Raw genomic sequence first — 22,176 nt, 5'->3', positions numbered from 1 at the left:
TCTAGAAGCCAATTCTTTATTAAAAGATCTTTTAAGCATTCCAGTACAGACTTATCTGCTCCACTGTAGTTTTGAGTTGATGAAGATGAACAAACATTACAAAAAAAAAAAAAAAAAAAAAAAAGGCAAAATGGACACCACTATAAAATTGGGAAGTAGATGAATTATGGACACCGATTACACCAAACATAAACATCAAACTGCAGGAATTATACACAGTCCTAAGGCAAACTAGGTAAGGAAAGTATGCAATTGCACTGAAGTCTGTAGTAGGTTATGACACACACCGCTGCCCAACCACTTCATATCCTGGGTCAAAAGGACACCCCACTGGGTATCTGCATTGAGAACAGCAGCTTCAGAACCAAGGAGTACCCAGAGTGTTGCTATACCATACATTTGGTTTGTTGGGCAAGTGACCAATTGACCTAGCAGTGCCCAAATTAATTAAGAAAAAAATTAATATTAAACCAGTTTCACTGGTATCTGTTGTTCTGTGCTTCTCCCTTAGCTAGAAATCCCAATGCCTTTGATCACTGTACATCCACCTGCTGAGACAAGAAAAGGTGATCTGATACCCTGATCCTGTGGAAGTCAGCAGAAATCCTCCAGTGACTCTAAGATCATCACAATTTTCATTTCCCACAAGTATGTAAAAATAAGTAATATTGCTGATTTCTCTCTGCACCCCCGTTCTCAACCACAAAGTGTGCTCCCTGATTATTCTCCGACCAAAAGGGACTGATTGTATCGAGGACCCTGTATTAAACAAACTATTAGATCTCATGCCCATTTCAATCCCTTGCACTATGTTCACCTTCCAGAGATACCAGCTCTCCTAAATCAAGGCTGCAATTGAGATTTTAGCAAGTTCCCTCCGCAAGCATGAAACCGCCCTTTCCAGGTGGCGCAGAGACCGAGCTGGAACTCCAGTTGCAGGCTCAACACCTCTCCTAGTATATATTCCAGCAACAGCAGGCGCCCCCAGTGCCTTTCATATCCTCACAGTAAAAATTAGTATCTAGCTGGACAGCATTTTTGCCTTTCTGCACCTGCAGCCCACCCTCCTGGAGTGCCTGTACAGTGCGAGAGATCACTGCTCCAGGGGCAGTCTTCAGGCAAGAAAATACTCTTACCAGATGCAATGGAGTTCAGAATCCATCCCTAAAAGGCAGGAAAAAAGCAAACCCTTGTTACACTTTGCTCAGTAGGTCACCCTTAATGTTCAGTTCAGCCTGTAATAAACAAAAATACCATTCTTTCCATTGAAACAACAGGTGCCCAGGAAAAGACAAGGAGGTAGAGAGCAAACTGAGATTCTGTTTCATTTTATTCAAAGTGTAAGATACCTCTAGTGATCCTTCAATAATAAACCTCTCTGATAAGCAACTGCTGTCGTTAGGACAATTTGTTCTTTGTCCTCAAGCTGAAAGGAGCTCTCTGCTAGGCAAGAGAATTTTGCTGGTCCCTGGGGTGTAAAGCTGGTTGCTCGCAGAGCTACTATAGGCAGCAGAAGCCTTATTGACTAGATGATAGGAAAAAACCCTACAAGTATGTATTGGCTCTGGCTGAGGTGGAGTTAATTTTCCCCATAGCCGCATGTCATGGTTTAAGCCCAAGAGAGCACCACGAAGCTGCTCACACACTCCTCCCTGCCCCAGGCCCCAGTGGGATGAGGAGAACATATAAAGAAATGCTTGTGGGTCGAGATAAGGACTGGGAAGGATCACTCACCACTTATGGTCACGGGTAAGAGAGGCTCAACTTGGGGAAGAAACAAAATCAATTTAATTTACTACAAGTCAAATCAAACCAAGGATATTAGGAAGTAAAAAACAAACCTTAGAACACCTTCCCCCACCCCTCCCTCCTTCCCGGCTCAACTCTGCCCTGGTTCTCTCTACCTCTTCCCCCCCAGCAGCACAGGGGACAGGGGTTGGGGTCAGCTCCCCACACCTTGTCTCTGCCGCTCCTTCCTCCTCAGGGGGAGGACTCCTCACTCCTCCCCTGCTCCACTGTGGGCTCCCTCCCACAGCAGAAAGTCCTTCACAAACTTCTCCGACATGGGTCCTTCCCATGGGCTGCAGTCCTTCAGGAACACACTGCTCCAGCACAGGCTTTCCCATGGAGTCACGGCCATCTTCGGGGGCATCCCCCTGCTCCAGCATGGGGTCCTCCACGGGCTGCAGGTGGGCATCTGCTCCACCATTCTCCTCCATGGGCTGGGGGGACGGGACAGTCTGCCGTCTCACCACGGGCTGCAGGGGCATCCCCTCCTCTGGTGCACCTCCTCCCCCTCCCTCTTTACCGACCTCGGTGTCTGCAGAGGTGTTCCTATCACACTCCAATCCCACTACTCACTGCAGTTTCCCCTTTTTAAATGTTTGTTATCCCAGAGGCGCTACCACCATCGCTGATGGGCTCAGCCTTGGCCAGAGGTCCAACTTGGAACTGGGGAAGCTTCCAGCAGCTTCTCACAGGAGCTACCCCTGCAGCCCCTCCCCTGCTACCAAAACCCCACCACACAGCCCTCACAGTATTGGTAGCTAGAAAGTTGTTGATAACACACCAGTGTTTTGACTACTGCTAAGCAGTGCTCCTACAGCATCAAGGCTGGCTCTCCAAAATTCACCCCCCTCACCAGTAGGCTGCGGGGTGGGCAAGATCTTGGGAGGGGACACAGGCAGGGCAGCTGACCCAAAATGACCAAAGGGATATTCCATACCATATGACACCTGCTCAGCAATAAAAGCTAGGAGAAAGGTGAGGGGGGCATTCGTTATTACGAGATTTGTCTTCTGGAGCAACCGCTATGCATGTTGAAGCCCTGCTTCCCGGGAAGTGGCTGGCCATTGCTTGCTGATGGGAAGTAGAGAACACATCTTTTGTTTTCCCTTGCTTCTGCTTTATTAAACTGTCTTTATCTTGACCCATGAGGGTTGTTTTCCTCCATCTTATTTTCTCCCCTGCCATCCTGCTGAGGAGGGAATTGACAGAGCAGCTTGGTGTGGGCACCTGGCAGCCAGCCAAGGTCAACCCACCACAAAGTACAGCTTCATCACAGCAGAGCAGTACCTAGCTCTGGTGGTACTGTGCCCCTGTGCCAAGAGGTCTGCTGGCCAGATGTTACCACAGCACTGCTAATTCGATCCCTTGTTACCACTACGACAAACCACTTCCATTTTCCCCAACATGGCTTTACTCCACTGACTTCATAGTCCATACACTCCAAATTCAGTGCCATACACCTCTGTCTCAACACATGAATGCGTGGGCAAAGCTCACTGTGCCAACACAGTATCAGTGTCAAAACAGCCCAAAACTGATGCAAGGGCAGGGACTTATTCTGACTCTTCAGTGAGAAGTGTCAAATCATGAAAAATCCATCACCCAAGAAATTGCAGGGTTTTCCCGATTTCTTGGAGAAAAACAAGGTTTGGTGCAGTTGCCACTAAATCTTAGGGCAGTTCACTGTCACCTTGGTAGGAAAAAGCAGCATTGTGGTTCAGGAGGCAGAGACCAACGGTGCTGGTAATGGCATTTCTACAAAACACTGTGCTTTTCAAGCTGGCACTCAGAGTCTCGTCATGTGCAGCAGGAAATAGGGAATCCACACAAATTAGTGTAAAGGTACCTCTGTACTTAATGGAAGAAGGAACAGGCAGACTATTGGGCCACTTGGCAAAGCATTTCCTCTTCATTAGTAGTTCATTTACTTCAGAATGAGATGCAGAAAACTAGAGTGGACAGGCAGGGAATAACTTGTATGTAAGAAATGCACCTCTGTAATTTCCTGTCAGTTACTGATTTGGTTTTGCTTAGAGCAAAATGGCTCATATCTTAGTTTTATGTACATGCTAATTTATTTGTGAAGTTTATTGGTAGCTATACAAAGTGCCTGTGAAATACTGGTAAGTTTTCAACTTCAGTATATTAAATGGTTCCAAAGGTAAACCACACTGCATGCTAAATTCTTTCTCCCATCCATTTTCAGGCACTGCATTTCCATGTCAGGAGACATCCCCTCACTGCAGTATGCAATTCTGAAGTTAGCCCTGCTCTGAGCAGAAGGCTAGGCTAGATGACACCCAGAAGTCCTTTCCAATCTAAGTTTTTCTGTGATTGTATAAAGGCAGCAATAGCAACTGCCAGTACATCTTTCTCTAATCATCTCCTATTTTGCAAAGCTTTGTCTTATCCCTTCCTTTATAAAACTTAAAAGAAGTTATGGATGGATCTTTCCTCTGAGAGGATAACCACTCCGTTAGAAGAAATAAAAGCACCCAACCACTTTTGTTCTCTACGCAATCAGGCAACAAGATAGGGATAAAACAAAAATATGCCCCAAAACCTCCAATGAAGGGATAAAACAAAAATATGCCCCAAAACCTCCAATGAGAAGAAAAACTGTCACTTCATGTTACATCTGGGTCAATGTTTAGAAGCTACTCTAACCGCCAGGTCATTCCTCTGAGCACCTGCTTTTCATTTGCAATGTTTTTCATTAGCAGCCTGCATTTAATACCACGTCTTCAGCTTGGCATATATCCAGCACTGCTAAAAAAAATCAATGTGTACGTGTCACAAACACCCCCAGTGCCCTTAATATCTTCTGTCTGGATAGGAGGCTAGCCAGCCCATCAGAAATGAGTAGTATTTGGAACAGGACAGCGTCGATGGAGCTTGTCCAAATCCCGGCAGCACTAGCAACCGATCAAGCCTGTCTGACACTTGATACCAAAGCCACGGCACAGCAACTCCCTCTCCAGAGCTTGACTCTTAACCCTTCGCTGTGCCCAGAGTAAGGTTAACCCTTCTCTAGGAACTATCAGACTTGCTGTTTTAGCAGGTCACTTCTTTGGCAGGAGAAAGGCTGTCAGCTGTTCATGCTGCAGTGCAAAATGTTCATAACCGTGTTCCCCAAGCAGCTCTCTGAACCTCTGTCAGGTGCGACCTCTCCTCAAGTGCTTGAGAGAGGCTACGTTTTGCCATTTTTGCCACAAATGGGTTGTGGGACTCTTCAAACCTGGCCGCAGACCGAGAACATGCTCTCGCTGGTAACAACTAAAAGTGCCCCTCTGCCTCAGGTAAGCAAGGCTGAGCCTAAGACCACAACCAGCAAACATTCTGACCTCAGGTGAACACTGAACCCCAACCCTGGGGAAAATCTGGGGGAGAGAAGGGATTATTATTGTAAATGAGTGATATGCTCCTTACAGAGGCCTGGGCAACAGCATCCAATACAACAGAGATTTACATATTCCGACTCACAGGCTCTTTGTACTTATAAACCAAATATACACATTATATACACCACGTAATACACCAGGTGATGGGACAAAACCAGCGTACTCTCTAAACACCTAGTACTTAATGTTCTCAGTACAACACTGTGCTCTGCCGGGTGCTGCTAGGCCTTCAACCAGAGGCAAGGAAAAACATATGGAATGACTGCCTAAAGTGTAACCCTGGGCTAAAAGGAAAGGGCTAAAACTAATGAAGATGCATACTTCATACTGGAAAATGAGAATCAGGCCAGGCATCTCAGAAGTATTTTTCCTTATTGCAAGGTGATTTAGTATCAGGCAACTTCTCTTTCACTGTTTGTTTTGTTTTTATAATTGTGCTGTTGGAAACATCCATGTAACGAAAAATATTGCGGCAAGCCTGAGAAGAGCCCAATTCTTCTCTGCCTGTATTTCATTGCAACAGGGTGACTTGGAGGCCACAGATGGCCATGCATACCTCATGTGGAGCAGAGGAAGGAGGAGGTCTGAACGAGGCATGCTGGGACAGATCTTCACCTGCTGCCAACATGTCACCTGCAGACCATGTCACAGCAATGATAAGAGCTGGCTCAGAGCTCTGGCCCCCCATGCCTCACTGGATGCAGACTCCCTCTGGAAAGGGAACTGGAAACACTTCCTTTAAGTATAAAACTACTTTCTGGTGTCTGAATATCTGACACCTATGAGAAACAATACCCAAAACTTATAAAAATTACCTTACATTACTATAATGCTCTCTCCTTTCTCTAGCTTGCTGGCTTCGGGCATTTTACAGCTCCCTGTATACCATGAAGAGACACAGGAGATCATGACTAACTGAAAGAAACCTTCAGCAGAGGGCAGGAAAATCCTCATATATTCATGAAGAAATAAACTCTCCTGTCTTACACATCTGAAGAATCTTGATTAGTAAACTCTTTGAAATTAGCTGGTTTTCTTCAAAAAAAAAAAAAAAATTCAAGTTGATGAAAGTCTCTGGATATCAAAAATGTGCAGCTTTTTCCCTCCTCTGTGCTCCTGTCAAGCACTGGCACACCAAAGAGAAGACAGTGCAAGGGGCTGCTGCGTGGTCCACAGAGACCATACAGGCTTCAGACCCAATGGAGAAACGTGCCCCTCTGTCCAACAGCACGTGGCTCCAGCCTGCTTTGTCTCCTTGGAAATAGAGGATCACAGATGATGGTGGTGAGAGCACAAAGCCCTGCAAAGCAGCACTGTCTCAGAAATTGTTCAGCTACACCAAATGCCACTGGCATCAGAACCTAAACACATCTGAAACTTCTCCCTTGTTTTTCACCAGCTTCTCCTAAAGCACAGGGGAGTTTTTGGTGGCTGCACAGCAGAGGACAACAACAAACCCACGTTCTGTCTACCTAAGAACACTGTGGGTTTGTTCCCCCGCGTACAAAGAAGCAAGCATGTGGCTCAGAGACTCAGACTTACGCAGCTGCCAGTTAACTAAGGGTCCTGGGTAATACAAGTAGGTATGAAAAAATTGTGCAACACCTCCAGCCTTAGGTGAAAGCCCAGAGCCTTGTCTATGTGAACAAAGTGATGTGCAGAGCTGCTGGGACTACAAACCCAAAGAAATAGCTGCCACAATGCTGACTGGAATAAATAAATGCAGCAAAATGTGATCAGGCGTAAGCAACAATGGGCCATTACGCACCAAGGGAGCAGTGGCATCTTCTGTAACACTGGGAACAGAAGAGATGGACAAGACACCGAGTCAACCTATGAACAGATGGATGTGTTCTCCTGTAGCACACTGTGTCCAGATTATGGCAGGAAAAGATAGCTGTAGCAGGTCTTCACGCCCACCTCCCGCTGGAAGCAAAACTGCGGCTGAAGGAGAAGTTGATCTCACCATTTTTGTACTTTCCCCACGCTCCAAATGGCACTATGACAACTGTGCTGTTGTCTTCAGTGCCAAATTGCATTGCCTGAGAGAAGAAACAAATTGTCAGCATCGTCGTCATGCTTGGAAAAGGAAACAAGTGTCTGGCTCCACATGGGACAGCATGCCCTGAGGCCCAAGACTTCCTTGCCCTTCCCAGCCCTGATGCTGTGTTCTGGGTATGCCCCAGAGCCTTCCATAGGATATGCCACCATCCAGAGCCCCAGTGAGAAACTGGCCATTTCTGCCTGTGCTGATGACGTATTCAGCACAGGAATAAACTGCAGTTATGCTCCCACGCAGTTCAGTGGATCATGAGCTAAGCAAGTTAATTGAAATAATGCCTGGCAAGGATGTTGCAAGACCCAGGGTAAAGAAAAGGCTAGCTGGCAGGACTAGTGAATGTCTCAACCAGCACAGTTCAATTCACTTCAATGTGTGGTTGTATACTCATTTTTTTTAAACCAAACAAAAAACAACAACAAGTATTTAGTGCCAAGAGAAGCCCTGGCATTACCTGCTCAGTAACAACATGGGCAGCTTCAGCAGGATCATGGCACTGGTTAATGAAGTCGCAGATCTCCTGACTGTTCACCATGAAATTAATACCGTCTGTGGTAAGGACCAGGAAGCTGTCATCTGCATGATGCAACTGCAATAAAGGCACACAGTACACACAATGATGAAGTGAGTGCCGCAAGGCAAATTAGCTGCCTTCATTTTTTTTTATGTTCTGTTGCAAAGCACTTTTTCTGGGGGTCCTGTGTGCACTCCTGCTTTCTGTGCAAGGACAACTGGAACCTGCAAACCCTCGGCTAGCCAAAGGCTGCCCCTTGAACCTTCGAGCATATCTATCAGCCACGCAGACTGTGTTCCCTGTACTGGTGGAGAGTGTCTTAAGGTGCTTTCAGTTCTAGGAAGCAGCCCTCTGAGCCCACTGAGGGCAAAAGACCAGGCCTATACATCACCCAGTAAATAAAATGCTTCCATAAACTGAGGATTTCAAGGAAGACATGATAGCACTGCAGTCATCTCCCTAAACCTCTCAGGCCTAGTTGGCGGTGTTTAATTAGGATCAACGGAATATAAGTTCCCCAGGCCCTGGGAGGTGCACTGGGGAAAAGCAACAAACAGAACACGAGCTGAGAGGAGAGCCTTCCTGCAGAAGTGAAGGCAACTGTGCTGAATACCTTCTGGGTGGTTAATTTGTCTTCCAGACAACTACGGAGCTACAGTAAGATGCATGCAACTGCCCTTTCCTCCTCCATTCCTCCCAAGTGTGCAAGCCTCTACGTATTCTACTTGTTGCGATGACAGCCCATCTGTACCCCACCTAGTTCCAGGGATGGTTTTGTATCAGGATTAACCTCAAAATTATTCATTTGACCACAAGCCCCTAACAGACTAACACCTTTGTATTTCAGTAATGGATACCACGTGTTATCTTTCTTCCCTCATCCTATATTGTAACTGTGATAAATGGGATTTACAAGTTGATCTGGTTGAATTTAGTATCAGGGCCCGATTCTATTCTGTCCTGTTAGTGTTAATCTGAAATTACTTAATTAGAATTGGTCTCTGGTTACTTCACCACAAATAAAAGACAATGCTTGGCCATCAGGCTTCACCTGGGCACATGTTGTGTGGGTACTGTCACCTGCATCAAATACCTGTGATGCCCCTTAGTCCAAATGTTGCTGTCCCTGTTAAGCAGGCCTTCTTTTACCTGAACCCTTTTTGTTTCTGGCTGGGCTATCACACCACTGTTTTTAAGATCCAAATCTCCTATGCTTCGCGTCATTGCAAGTCTCCCATTCACATGAGGTTGTCCCAAACTGTTCCAGGCAACGAAGCCACCACACTTCCTAATCCTGTCCAGAGGCACAAAAGAAAAAGCAAATATGAGTTACTGTTTCACACCATTACCCCTGTCTCTATCTACAATTTCTGTCACTAGCTACTGATGCAGAATGAGGTACAGAGGACCTAAGCTGGGAGACTGAGGGTTGGCTTTTGCTGTTTGAAGGGCTCCACAGAAGGGACGTGGCTTGGTGGGCTGAGTCCTGACCCGGGAAGCACAGTGCATTTCTTCAGGTCTTGGCTCGAACTTGGCAGTCTTGGACAAGTCTGAACCATGTGGTTATGGCTCTGTACCAAGTCCTAGCTATGCTGACCTTACTGCCAAGACAATTTATGCTCATGCAAGTCCTCTAAATGGAACCAAATTAATTAACTGGAGCTGTGCCACTTTCTGCCAGCTCAGAGGTGGTCTCAGGGTGTTATGTTCAACTCTCTGCTTTCTTCCAGGGCCAACCCAACAGCAGAACACAAGCACATCCTGGCCGAGCCTGTGCCCTGGAAGCCACATCATCAGCTGACAGGTACCTTTCCTTCTCCTCCTTTCTTTCTGGAGTATGGTCAATGGTGAGTTTCATGGCCTTTCCCTTTCGACATAGCAGGGCACGACTGTCTCCCACACTTGCCACAACCAGCTCAATACCATCCCGGAGCAGAGCCACTGTTGCAGTGGTCCCAGAGTTCATCAGAGTTGCTATAAACATCATATCAAAGAGAGAGAGTTTAGCACTGCCTTGAAGCATGGGACCATTTATAACAGCAACAGTTTAAACTGGTAAAATGAAGACAACTTGTGCTCTACATTACCAGCAAGTAACTGCTTTTAAGTTTAAACTAAATCTACATATTAAAAAAACCCCAAAAAACAGCAAACACACATGCATGTAGGACTGCGGGGAGAGAGAGGAAGTGGAAAGCGTAAGTATGTCTGTGCAACAACATGGCTCTATGCAAAGAGGGCAAGTGGAGTAAAAGCGGTATAATGTACAGTGGCTTCCTTTCAGCCTGTAGCAAATAGTTTTTCTGTCCCACTAGCTCACCTCAAGTTAGAGGGTTATTGTCCTTATCCCTGGGCACAGTGACTGCATGGGTAGCCCACCATAAAGCTGGTGGCTCTTCCCTTCTCTTAGGTGGTGAAGTGGGCAATTGAGTAATAGTGAGTACAGTAGCCCTATGTAGTTCACCAGAAGAGAGACACTAGATCACTCCTTTACATCAGTCTGTGGCATCTTCCCGTTACTGTCAGAGTTGTTACAATCTCCTTCTGCTTCCCCCCAGCCTTGGCAAGAGAGGAAATGTTCAGCCAACAGGCCGCTGGCTTTTTTCAGAAAGAGATGCTGCTCCCTTCAGACCCCGTCAACTTGGTGGAGGTCCCAGTGCAAAGGTGAAGCTGAATTCTGCCTTGCCTTGTGCCTGCAAACCAATGCAGTCAGCTGGCCAGTGGCTCTCCAAGCAATCTGCCCTGCCCACTGGTGGGATCACTTGACAGGGGTGTACAGTGACTGCCTAGAGGGCAAAACAGAACCTAGGTGCTGTCTTCCTTCTCTTACAGGTAAGGGAGTAGGCTGAGCTGACTGACTGTGTTCAGGGACTTGGCCAGATTAACTGGTGCAAGTAAATTTAACGGCTTCTCATTTCAATTTCTACAATGCTCTGGAAAAAAAAGAAGTGCTTGAAAAGGAGAAATGTGAATCTGCCTATTTCAGAAAAAATCTGCAGTTTTATCTGCGGTGAAGGAAATGCCAGAACTGTCCAGCTTTCCTTTTTTGTTTGCTTTTTGAAAGGAGCAGTCCCATTTTACAGTTAGTATCTTCCCTTCCTGCAAATTATACAAAGGTAACCCAGTGAGAGGTGCCTGGAAAGCAGTAACTCCTGCTGACTTGAGCTACTACAGTAAAACATCTGGCCAGGACAAGCTATTGCCTGGAACACATTTGCATTCACACCCAATGCAAATCCCCTTGAAAGGCCCTCTATAGGTCTCCTGCATTCTGGGATTTTCCAGTTTTTCCAGGTTTTAAAAGCAAGCCAGTTCAAGAGGAGTTTTGGGCTAATTTAGGAATGACGATCCCCAGTTACAATCCTGTTTTCACATGACTAACAGTTAACGATCTTTCCACCACCACTTCTGCAGAGCTCAGCTACAACTATATGCACTCCTACCTCTGGCCCTGCAGCCCTGACCCCAGGGAGGCAGGATGGATCCGAGACAGGACTGAGCATTTGAGCCCAAGGAATGCCAGCCAGCCCCATCTCTGACCAGCTGCCAGCAAACTACACGCAGCGTTACTGCGGTAACAGAAGCGCAAGTGCTCTGGGATCTCGGCAACCTCTTTCCCCAACCCTGCAAGGTCTCAGCACCCTGTAAGTAAAACAGGGTTGGGAGTAAATTGAAGTGCACAAAGCCCTGAAAGATGCATTGAGCCTTGTTGTGCAGCAAAAGCAGTGAGTTGATGAATACAAGAAAACTCACAAAACAGTATAAGCTTGTGTTATTATTTAAAACAGGTATTATTACTGCAGTGAGGACTTGGTTTAGCTATACACTTAACCAATGTGTCAGTCGTGAACACCGACCATGGTGACCTAGGTCAAACCTTGGACTACGTTACGGCTGCCATGCAGGCTACTATACTCAAAACTTTAGATGCTGGTAGCTGCTGACTATTCAGGTAAGCACTGACATCTTGTTTCTACTTTGAAGCAAGGACTAGTCCAGTGCAGGCTCACTTTGAGACATGTTATGAAAGTAAGATGCTAACAAGTACCAGTGCAATTAGAAATTTTAGTAGAACCAGTAAAATACCTGTTTTAGCCAACAGTTAAAAGAAGTGAAATGAAGAACCTACGTAAAACTACCTTTTTATTTCACAGAAAATACATTTTATTTAGACATTAAAATTAATGCAGAACCACCACTACTCTCCCATTTCATTCCTTGGTTTTGGAACTATGCTGACAAACATAAGCAGTTTCTGAAAAAGTTAAGATCCACAGTCTTGAATTCATAAATGACTGGAAACATTTGGACATTCAGGTGAATCTGCATCTTTCAAGTGCAAACTCTCAAAGAGCTGCTGTCACAAAATCAAGGGATGCTACTAAAGGACAAGTCAAGATATTGTCCAGAATTGTAGCAATGGTCACAGTGACTTGAGATTTATATACATTTATTAGTTAAATAGCACTCCTAGAAAAGTAAATGCTGCTCACACTCTCTTCCTTGGAACCAGTTCATGATCTGGGTAGGGGTGCAAGAACATGGATGTAGCTAGACTACAAGCATTACGTGATTTCTAGCACAGCTCAAAAACACAGGAATGATGATGGGATAACATTTCTAATGCTTTACTACAACTGCTACTAGGTTATTTAATAATATCAAAATACGTTGCATCAGCATATATATTGGTTTTAACAATTAAAGAGTTTATTTTGTTTTCCTAACAATATCACTATAAAACTAAGATCTTTCAATAGGTTCTTAACACTCACTGGACAACTTCTACTGCAAGTCATGTCAACTAATGTGACAAAGAGGATGTGGGAACCTTCCAGTAGTCCAGGCTAGGAACCGCCGGACTCCTTCACCTGGGACAAAATTAAGCAGATCTCTCTTTCCACTGAAGCCCAGCATATAGTGTCCAGGGCCTCCAGTTCTAGAGCTGCTGACCAGGTACAGTGTCTGCCACAAATAACACGCACACAGAGGCAAATAGGAAATTCACCCAGGGACTTTGTTCAAACAAAATAAACCTGCAACACTGGAGATGAAAGAATAAGAGCTGCAGAACTGGGGTCACTCTTGGTTTTGCCTGCACTGTCTTTTGCAGGTTGTATAGGAAGTACTTGAGGTTTACACATGCATCTTTGGCCACAGATAGATCAGCCTTGGTATTTCTGGGGAATTGCCACCATTCTCACCTTCTTGCTAAAACTGTGTGACAAAACCACTTTAAATTCAGCCAAAATAAAAGCTACCCCCACCCCACCCTGTGGAGGTAAGTAACCAACCAACAAATCAACTAAAGAATTTTATCAGTGCTAGAGGGCCAGCTGCCTCATATATGGCAAGAGTGGCCACTCGGAAGAACATCTTCAGTACAGGATATGGCCCAATCTGCTTCCTCAAGGTAATTTATATATAAATATATATAAAAATAAATAACACAAAAATGGGGATTTCAAACCCGTGCCAAATAAAATGGGGCCATCTTAAAGGCACTGAATAGAAGTATATGAATTGTTCTGACCCACGGGAAAATATGCGTAATAAACACTCCTTTAATATTGTAATTAGTATCTTCTAACTTCATTAGATAATAATCAGGGCCCTTGGATAAAAGGGCTGCCTTTGTAATGTTGGCAGATTTATGAAATGTTTAAGTACAATTTCTGCAGCTCTCCCTTTTCCTCAGTGTTGCAGGTTAACATATTCAAAGAAAGAAAAATCATATGTTTGAATGGTAACTTAAAAAGAAAACAAAACCAAAACCCACTACTTTTTAAATTTAGATATTTTAAAATAACTTTTGCTGTTTGCTCAGCATAGTAAGATTCCAGAAGTGCCTTTCAAACACAGATATATCAGTTAATACCTGGCTATGTTTTACTAAGGTGGCTATTCCAGAAGTGAGTGGCCAATGTGATTGGAGTTGGATGCACTGAACGTGGAGGTCGATGGAAAGACTCCATGATCTCAGTGAACAGAAGCAGTATCAAGCCAGGAGAGGGTTTGTCTTACATTTCTCCAGAGAGGTGCTCAAATTTCCTCAAGCACATGATTCACTTCCTTATTTCTGTCCTTGCTGAGCAAAGCTATTCAGCCTTTACATTTCAGTTTTTACGGCTGGTCAAAAATATCAGAAAATTCTGTCCATCTGTGTCAACAGTTGTCCCGTGGATAATAACATGTTTGTTGAGCTGGGCATGAACTTCCTTTACTGTGTCCTATACCTAAGTTCAGCAGTGATTTAAAAGTGACTGGATATATTTAAATGCATGGAAGTGAATGAAAATGCTTTTTTGAAGAGATACCGAACACCATGCTTCAGAGCCCAGGCATATCTCTAAGCTATTAATTATTAGAAAGGATTTAAGTGGAGGACAAATTACATATTTTCCACCTATAATTTCAAATACTCTGTAGTTGTAAAGTGACCTACAAAGGGCTGTGCCCTTGAAAACATAGCTAGGTGCTCCAACAAGACACATCTCTAGTCCTGTTAAATTTGTGCCATTATATGAGGTTTTTACCCCTTAAATAGTACTATAAACAATGCATCAAACGATATCCATGCAATTTTGGCTACAGGGATTTGTGTCAGGACTTATGTTACTTCAAACACCCAGGCACACATTTTCAAAGCTGGTTGTGTGTTAGTAGGGTAAAAACCTGAACATCCTGAACGTGCACTGGTTTTTTTGCAGATACAGTGAAAGGAGTGAACCCTGGCAGGGTCATCTACTGAACAAGACTAAGCTATCATTTTCCACTTCATCAGCTATGGCCAGGTTTCAAAAGGAGGTCAGTCTTGGGGAATGCCCAGTGTATCCCAGATACCCAATGTTACACAACCAGCCACCATTTTCAAGATACTTCAGCAACAGTTTTGACTGTCACATCTAGAATAGCCACAATTAATCAGAAATTTTGCTGGCAAACTGAATCAGTTTGGAAGTAGGCTTCCAGCAAGGATACATGCCAAGCATTGAAATTTTATGTAACTTTCAAAACAGCAGCAACAACAAAAATAACAACACCAAGCAGTCAACATAGTATTGAATTATTCTAACAACAAATATGCAAAAAGTTTAATTTGTTCAGAAATCCCTACTTGTCTTTGCACCCTGTTACTCTACTCTGCCTTATATCTTGATTTTCAGCTGGGCAACCAGTCAAGAGCAGAGAGCTGGGCACTTTTAGATCCCACTGGCTCCTGCAAGAGCTTGCAGGTGCTCAGCCTACCTGAGAAACACTGAGCGCTTGCCAGAGTGTGGGCCTTGTGGGTGTCTGACAACACTTTTGCCCTCTATTTTGCTTGACCTCATGCTTTTTTAATGAAGAGGGTTTGTCCAGTATCTTAGTAACTGTTACGTAAATTTGCTGGCATTTGCATTATATTTCATTAAGCAGCACCAGTTAGTTAAATGATACGAAAAAAATCCTATATGCGGTTCCAAAGTGCTCAGCTTGCTGCACAACTTGTCTGTCAAATATTGTTGTCACCCAGTTCCTTAAGTCTCATGTACAAAATGTTATAATCAGAAACGGTTTGCAGAATAGCAGAATAATATGCCAAGTACAGTTCCCAATCCTTCTCCTCAAGGAGCTGCTCTGACACGTAACAGAGGTTACTTCAATGAGCCAAACCAAGAGCTGTCCTACTAACAAAGGGGCGGGGAGAGGGACAAATACAACAGATCTTCATGTTAGTGAAAATGAAAGGTCCTGATCCAGGAAAGCACATAAGCCTGTATTCAGATGCTTTCTTGAATGTAGGCTTTTAAGAAAACATATTTTCAAGGAGGCTCTTGGATGAAAAGCACATCTGTTCTACTGATGTGTCTCTCATGAGCTCAGTTAAAATTTACCGCGTAGGTCAAAAGTGACTCTGGACTTTTTTACCATATCTTTTTTTTTAAAGGCTTTCGATATAAAAAAAATAAAATGGGATATAATGGGGAAATGAGCTTTATAGATTTAATCTCCCTTTTTTAAGGACTGCATTACAAGACTTAAGACTTTTTTCCTGATAGCTTAGCTTGTATCAGGTAGGAGGAAAGGTGTGTATCCCTCATAGTGCTGCAACAGTCAGGCTACCTGTTCTGCAAGGAAATACTTGAGTCTACCTAGATTTACCTAGCAGTTAAAGTGCAGGAAGCCACTCCATTACTTGACTGTATTCATTCATTTCTTAAGAAAAGTAGCTTGAGAATACAGTATCACTTCAGTCCCTAGAGGGCTTGTTCGTTTCGAGTCCTTCTGGGAGAGAATACATTTACAGTTTTTGTTCTTCTGAAACGACCTCAGTCATTTTGCCATCACCTGCACCAGCAATGGGACAGGTTTTTGTTGTTTTGGGTTTTTTTTAATTGGCTTTGGTTTGTTGGGGTTTTTTATAAGACTGGCCAAACTGACTCTTAAAATTCTATCTCACGGCTGAGGAAACTCCTGTGACAAAACTGGGATGGGGACCTCTATCTCCTTCCCCATTTACTCTCCATAATCTCTATAACCTCGAGTTGCTGGAACTGGAACTTAGGATGTACTTAGTCACTAGACACGTATACAAGAACTTGATTAACAGCCAGAACTATTGAGTCTAAAAGGGCTGGTGCGAACTTTACCACAGCCAACCTCGTTTTCCTTTTCACTGCTTTTTTCCCTTTCATGCTCCGCTACTCCTGTGATTCTGTTTGTGCAGGAGCAGTTATTAACTGTATTAATTTTGGCTTATGCTCCTCCTCAGGTGCAGCAGCCAAGTTAGAAAGGGGAACTTTTGACACTGTTGCTTTTAACGCATAGGAATAACAGCTTTAAAAAAACCAAACAACAAAACCAAACCACAAACAAACAAACAAACCAAAACAAAACAAAAACAAAACCAAACCACCAAAAACCCCAAACCACCCACCCCCCTCCAGGTTTCTTGCACAACGAAGTTAGGCTCCTTGCAAATCTAAATAGCTCTTTGATAACTTGACACTTTCCTTGACAGAATCATGTTAAGAGAAATTCATTCATGATTATGCTAACATTCAGACTAACAACTCCCCCAGTAAATTTGAGACTTTTTATAGCTTTTTCATTTTAAGGAGGTAAAGCACAACTGTTTCATTTCCCGTAAGCGATCAGAGCAAAATCCTATGTTAAGTAAAACAGTTTTCAAGTATTTTTCTGGACATTTCACTAAAAAACAACTGAGCAAATAAGAAAAACCTTATTCTCCACACTCATACAAGTAGAATATTTTTTTACCTACCATCAGCAGACAGATGAGCATGCCTTTCATATGCTTTGTTTATTTCTAGAAAAGCTTTGTTCAAAACATTTTCCAAGTTCTCCTCCTCAGCAAGAAATTCTCTGGAAACAAACAAGCAAACAAAAAAAATTAAACTTCTTTCCAAGAAATACACATCTTGATCAATCTCTTCCATAGCCTTATCTCCTCCCTGCATGCATTGAATTATGCTGGATTTCAGTGAAAAGGTAATATGAATTTACTAATGACCTGCACTGGCAGCATAATCCTGTAATTTTGCAAACAGATAGAATTCCTCTTCCAAAACCCAGGGACATGACACAGAGATACAGAAGAGTGTAAGCAAGCCATAGGTGAGCGATCACAGTGACCCCATCTGAAAACAGTCAATTCTGTGTTCCCAGTCCTTTCCTGGAAGGTGGGTACAATCGTATTTTCCTCTCTTGTCTTTGCCAGCTTGCCTCAATGGGCCAGGCGCCATACAGAATAGGCAGTTCATAGCGTGTCCGTCGTAATGGACTGTTCCAGTCCAGTGTTCCTGCTGTCCCGTTGGGCTAGGTGGCTATATAACCTAGGAGTAATAGTGACAATGTATGACCCACCAGTTCCCTTTCAGTCCTAAGGAAGGAATCTTTCCTGTAATTCATTTGATACACATTCACCTGATGCACACTTACGTAATATATTTTTCCATGTACTTATCACAGAAGTCTGCTGCTGCTGCCCCGCCATGTCCATCATATACTGCAAAGTATAGGATATCCTCTGTCAGCTGAGCATAATCAAACCGGTCTTCATTTTCCTTACGTTTCCCAATATGGCTAGCGCAGCCCACGTTGGCCAGGCTGACTTTTGGAATTGGCTTCCCATACTTTATGCTTGGTGGGAGGAGAATAGGTTCGTCAATGCGATTGTCCCAGATGCCAAAGGTGTCCCATGTGGTAGGTCGCCCACTCCCATCTGGATCAAAGCGGGAAGCACGGCGCTCAGAGGTGGAGCTGTAGCAGGCAGCTGTCGGACGCTTCTCGTCTTGCAAGAGGCGGGACGTCAGCACGGCTCTCCTTCTTACTTGATACCCTCCGTTTCGTACCAAATTAATTAAAGTAGCTGTTGACATAACTTGTCTTCACAGAGATTTGTAGGAATAAAAGATCAGGAAGAAAAGATATGCAGCTGCTGGAATGTCTTCGAGAACAAAAAGAAAACTGATCAGGAAACAAGAAGCACAGGAAGAGGAATTTTCAGTTACATCATTCAGGAAACAATGTCACCCTCGGAGCCCGGTAATCATGCATAGTACAGCACTGCCTAAAAGAAACTACAGAGCAATCTGCATGACTCACTGAGAAACAATCCTACACAGACCAGACCACATCTAATTGAGAGTACTGCAGATAGATCAAGGCAAGGCATTTCTGCTGGCCACCTGCATAGTGATATCCTGAATTTTCAAAGGTTGAAGAAGTTGTGATGGAGCAAATGAGAGTGATGACTTTGCTCCATGTCAGCTAAAATATGAATATGTGAAAATATGAGGTAAGGTCATGAAAATAAGCATGTTCAATGCATGCTCTCCAAACAACTGCTGAAACATTTGCACTGTGGCTCCCAGGGGGAAAGGTGGGAGAAATGTATTTCCTTCAATTTTAAAGAGTTTTTTCATCTGCACGTGATATTTGGTTCTGTCACGTTTATTGAGGACTTGAACAATACTTTTCAACACAGGCCTGTGAAGTGAATTGTGATTTTCTTAGGCTATCTAAGAACGACCACTAAGAGTGTATCCATGGACATACAGAATTACACACACAAACTTCCCCAACAAAAAAACCCCATGCAGCTCTTTGCTGTTTTGTCTGGCCTGAAGTTCTCTGTCACCTAGCGATGAACTGGGCTCCCTTGGCTAACACTGGCAAGCAAGATCTTTTACTGGCTTCTCAGATGTCTTTTCCAGCCCAGATAAAGTAAACACACCACTTGGCTCAGCACAGATAAAAATTCACTAACGATGATTCATCTAGCATGATGAAAAATGTAGAAAGATTGGCTTATTTAACCTTTTGTAAAGTAACGCCCAACTTGATGAAAGTCCAATAGGCCGGGATGCAGTCTGTAGTAAGCTCATGCTGTTACACCAGAGTAATTTGAACCAGACCATTAGATCACTGTAACTAACCACACTAAATTTTAAGTGAGTCATTTCTAACTTAATTGCTCAAAGTTTGCTGAAAGCAAAATTATGAGTGAAAGGTATTATATGCCATAATAAAGGGATTAACGGTGAATGCCAAAAAAAAAGACAGCAGGGTGGTCTGACATAATCAAGCAGCAAAGAGCAATACATGTACCCCAGAGATGCTGTAATTCTTGGGCTGGAGTGCCTTGCGTTGTACTTTCCCCATGCCAATCACAATTGCATCTGTAGATCTGAAGTATTTGTTAAAACTACATTTTAAATTACTAGACAAAATCTGGGTGCTTGCAAAAACACAGTCAAAGGTAACTTACTAAGTGGCTGCTTCAGTAGACAATGGCTGTGACATGAGCTTTCTGGAGGCTGCCATTAAACTTGTTCTTCACAGCTCGAAGAATGTTGCTTTAGAAGCTCTTGGTTTACCTTTCATGCAATTCTTAGATGAAGAAAGGTTTCTTTACTTAGCACTTAGTGAGTAACTGTCAACTTGGCAAAAGGCCGAACGTGCTGGGCATCACTGTTGTTGCACCAGATGAACGTGGGCTAGGCTACCAGGTGAGTGGAACCAAACACTAGGAATTTTAATATTTTCCATTTTATTGTGGGGTGACAACAACATCACACCCTTATTTCAGCATACTTAGAGGTATTTAAAAACTGATTTACTTTCTTGAGTTGCTTTTTCTTTTCTGCTACCCTCAACTCATAACAACAGTATGTTAGCTTCCTTCTGTGAAACACAGCATGACCAAATTGAAAGCCTGCCAATTATCAAAACCCACACTTGGTTTCACTTCTGTCAGCTTGAAAGGAGGACATGAAATGTTAGCTATATTTAGATTTCCTGGTATCCACAGCATGAATCAGTGGATTAATCCAAAATCCCAAGCTAATCAATGCGTTTGTTCCCTATCAAATTCAATTCTCAAAAGGCCTTTTTTCCAGGCAAGTATAAATACTGACAATGGTTTTACTTTTCAAGTGTCCCTGCAAGTCAGGAGTAGGAACCTGATCTTTAGTTTCTGTGATCTAAATAGTTACGCTTTCAGTTGGTGCTTTCCTAACTGATAGGTTTGCAAACAGAGGGCAAGCCTATCTGGGCGAAACAAGGCCGAGTTGTTTAAAAGGGGACACTGGTGTTAAAGCCAAAGTCCAAGATGGACAGTTGTCAATGGAAATCTGTTTTGAGGTGCTCCATCTGATCCTGTTAATCTGTACACATTTAACTTAAAGAAATAGTTGCTGCAGACAGACACGGAAATACAAAGCTTGAAGCGAACAAAGTGAACGATTAAACTGTAGTTCAACATACATTGTGCCCCTATTACAGGCTGGCTGCTTCTTGGCAGATGGAAATTTTCCAGACCTCGAGAAGAAAAAGGGGAGAAAAAAAAGAAACCCGGAAGACAGAGAAGGCATGCCTGCAGCCCCAGGGGATTAAACGTATTGAAAAAGGAATCCAAAACTCTGAACACGTCTAAGTGCATTCGCCTTGCGTGCTTTCCAAACCCCACAGCTGTGGGCAGTCCTGTATGCTTCTGTGCCTTAAGCTCGTCTTAAATCAGAGGGTTTTTTAAATCTGTGACAGTATAATCTCACCCCCTGCCTGGATAGTAAACTGCGCAGACGGCAGCAATTTAAAGAGGTTTCTGCTGCCGATTTACGAATTTGCACACGACCGACCGACGGGGCTAGGACGGGTTTATTCTACGCCTACAAAAGCCGTGCAGCTACGTTAGGCAGCGCCCTTCGAGCCTCTGAGGAAAGACCGCTGTGACCGGCACCGATCCCTCCTCGCAAGCCCCTCCACGACGGCAGAGGCGTCCCTGCTGCGGTCTTTCCCCCCCGGGCCGCGGTGAGGGGGTCGGCAGAGAGACCCGGGCAGGCAGGCCGCCGGCCGCCCCTCACGGCTCCGCCGCCGCCGCCTTTCTGCCCGACCGGCGCGCGGCCTAACGGCGAGAGCGCGCGCGGGGGGACCCAGCCCCGGCCGCCACCCCTCCCCGGAGACCGACGGTGTCCCTTGGTTTCCTCCCTCCCGCCCGCCGTTCCCTCCGCAGCCGCGGCCGGGGCTGGGCTGCCGGCCTTTCCCCCCGCCGAGGCTCCGGGGGCTGCACCTGCCGCCGCCGCCGGCGCCGGCGGAAGGGACCGGTGTCGGTAAGCGGGAGCGGAGCACGCCTCCTCCCCAGGGCAGGCTCGCTGCCCCCGCCCCGCGGCCCGGCCCCAGCCGCCGCCCGGAGCCCTGCGCGCCCATCCCGCTCCCCTCGCCGCAACGGGCGAGCGGGGAGAGAAGTTTCTGAGCCCTGGATCCCCACCCCGCTCCCCGCGGCGGCCGGGGGCGCCCTGCCCTCCCCTCCCCTCCCCTCCCCTCACCCCAGGCCCCGGGCAGACTGGGCCGTGAAGGGGCCCCGGCACTAAACGTCGGCGCGGCCGCCGGGCCGCCCCGGGGGACCAGTCCGAGGGTGCGGCGGCCCCTACCTGCCTCCGCGCCCGGACAGCCGGCGGCGGCGAGCTGCGCCCCAGCGGTGCGAGAGCGGCGCTTCCCCCGACCAAAGCCGCCGAGCCGCGGGGCCCCGCTGCCGCCCGCTGCCTTTTCCCCCGGCCCCGCCCCGCCGACCGGTCGGAGCCCGCCGGGCCAATCGGGAGGCGGCGGGGGCCGTCCCGCCGCAGCCCTGCCCCCCCCGCCGCCCCCAATGGCGGCGGCCGCGGCGGCCGAGCCTCCCCCGACGCCCCCGCCCCGCCCCGCCGTTGGCCGTTGGCCGTTGTCGGCCGTTGGCCGTGAGGGGCCAGCCGCCAGGGGCCCGCCGCCGGGCGCAGCAGGGGAGGCCGGCAGCCGGCGGGCCGGGGGAGAGCGAGGCCCTGAGGCGGCTCTTGCCGGGGGTGCTGTGGCGGCCCCGCGCCCGCCTTCTCGCCGCGCCGCGCCGCGCCTTGCCTTTCCAGCGGAGGCGGCTCTTGCCT

General features: G+C 45.7%; 1 protein-coding gene across 4 annotated transcripts; it reads right to left on the bottom strand.

The window, feature by feature from the left end:
* PPM1K (protein phosphatase, Mg2+/Mn2+ dependent 1K) lies at window positions 1–21,809 on the bottom strand. Of its 4 annotated transcripts, XR_007507804.1 has the most exons (8): window positions 21,697–21,809; window positions 17,705–18,232; window positions 17,028–17,128; window positions 9,571–9,736; window positions 8,912–9,056; window positions 7,703–7,837; window positions 4,390–7,231; window positions 1–4,351 (listed from the first exon to the last, which is right to left on the bottom strand). XR_007507804.1 is itself a non-coding variant. In XM_049815184.1 (7 exons), exons 2-7 carry the CDS (start codon window positions 18,142–18,144, stop codon window positions 7,100–7,102), a joined length of 1,119 nt encoding a protein of 372 aa, XP_049671141.1. In that variant the 5' UTR covers window positions 18,145–18,232; window positions 21,697–21,809; the 3' UTR covers window positions 1–7,099. The 4 variants fall into 4 exon arrangements, 3 of the variants coding, with proteins under 3 accessions (XP_049671141.1, XP_049671142.1, XP_049671143.1); XM_049815184.1 differs by having other exon boundaries at window positions 1–7,231; XM_049815185.1 differs by having other exon boundaries at window positions 1–7,231; window positions 17,705–18,212.
* Window positions 21,810–22,176: the final 367 nt, after the last annotated feature.

Source organism: Accipiter gentilis, chromosome 12 (assembly GCF_929443795.1).
Source record: "Accipiter gentilis chromosome 12, bAccGen1.1, whole genome shotgun sequence".
Classification (NCBI taxonomy): Eukaryota; Metazoa; Chordata; class Aves; order Accipitriformes; family Accipitridae; genus Astur; species Astur gentilis.
The sequence above is the reverse complement of the archived record's forward strand: the minus strand, read 5'-3'. Positions and strand labels throughout refer to the sequence as shown.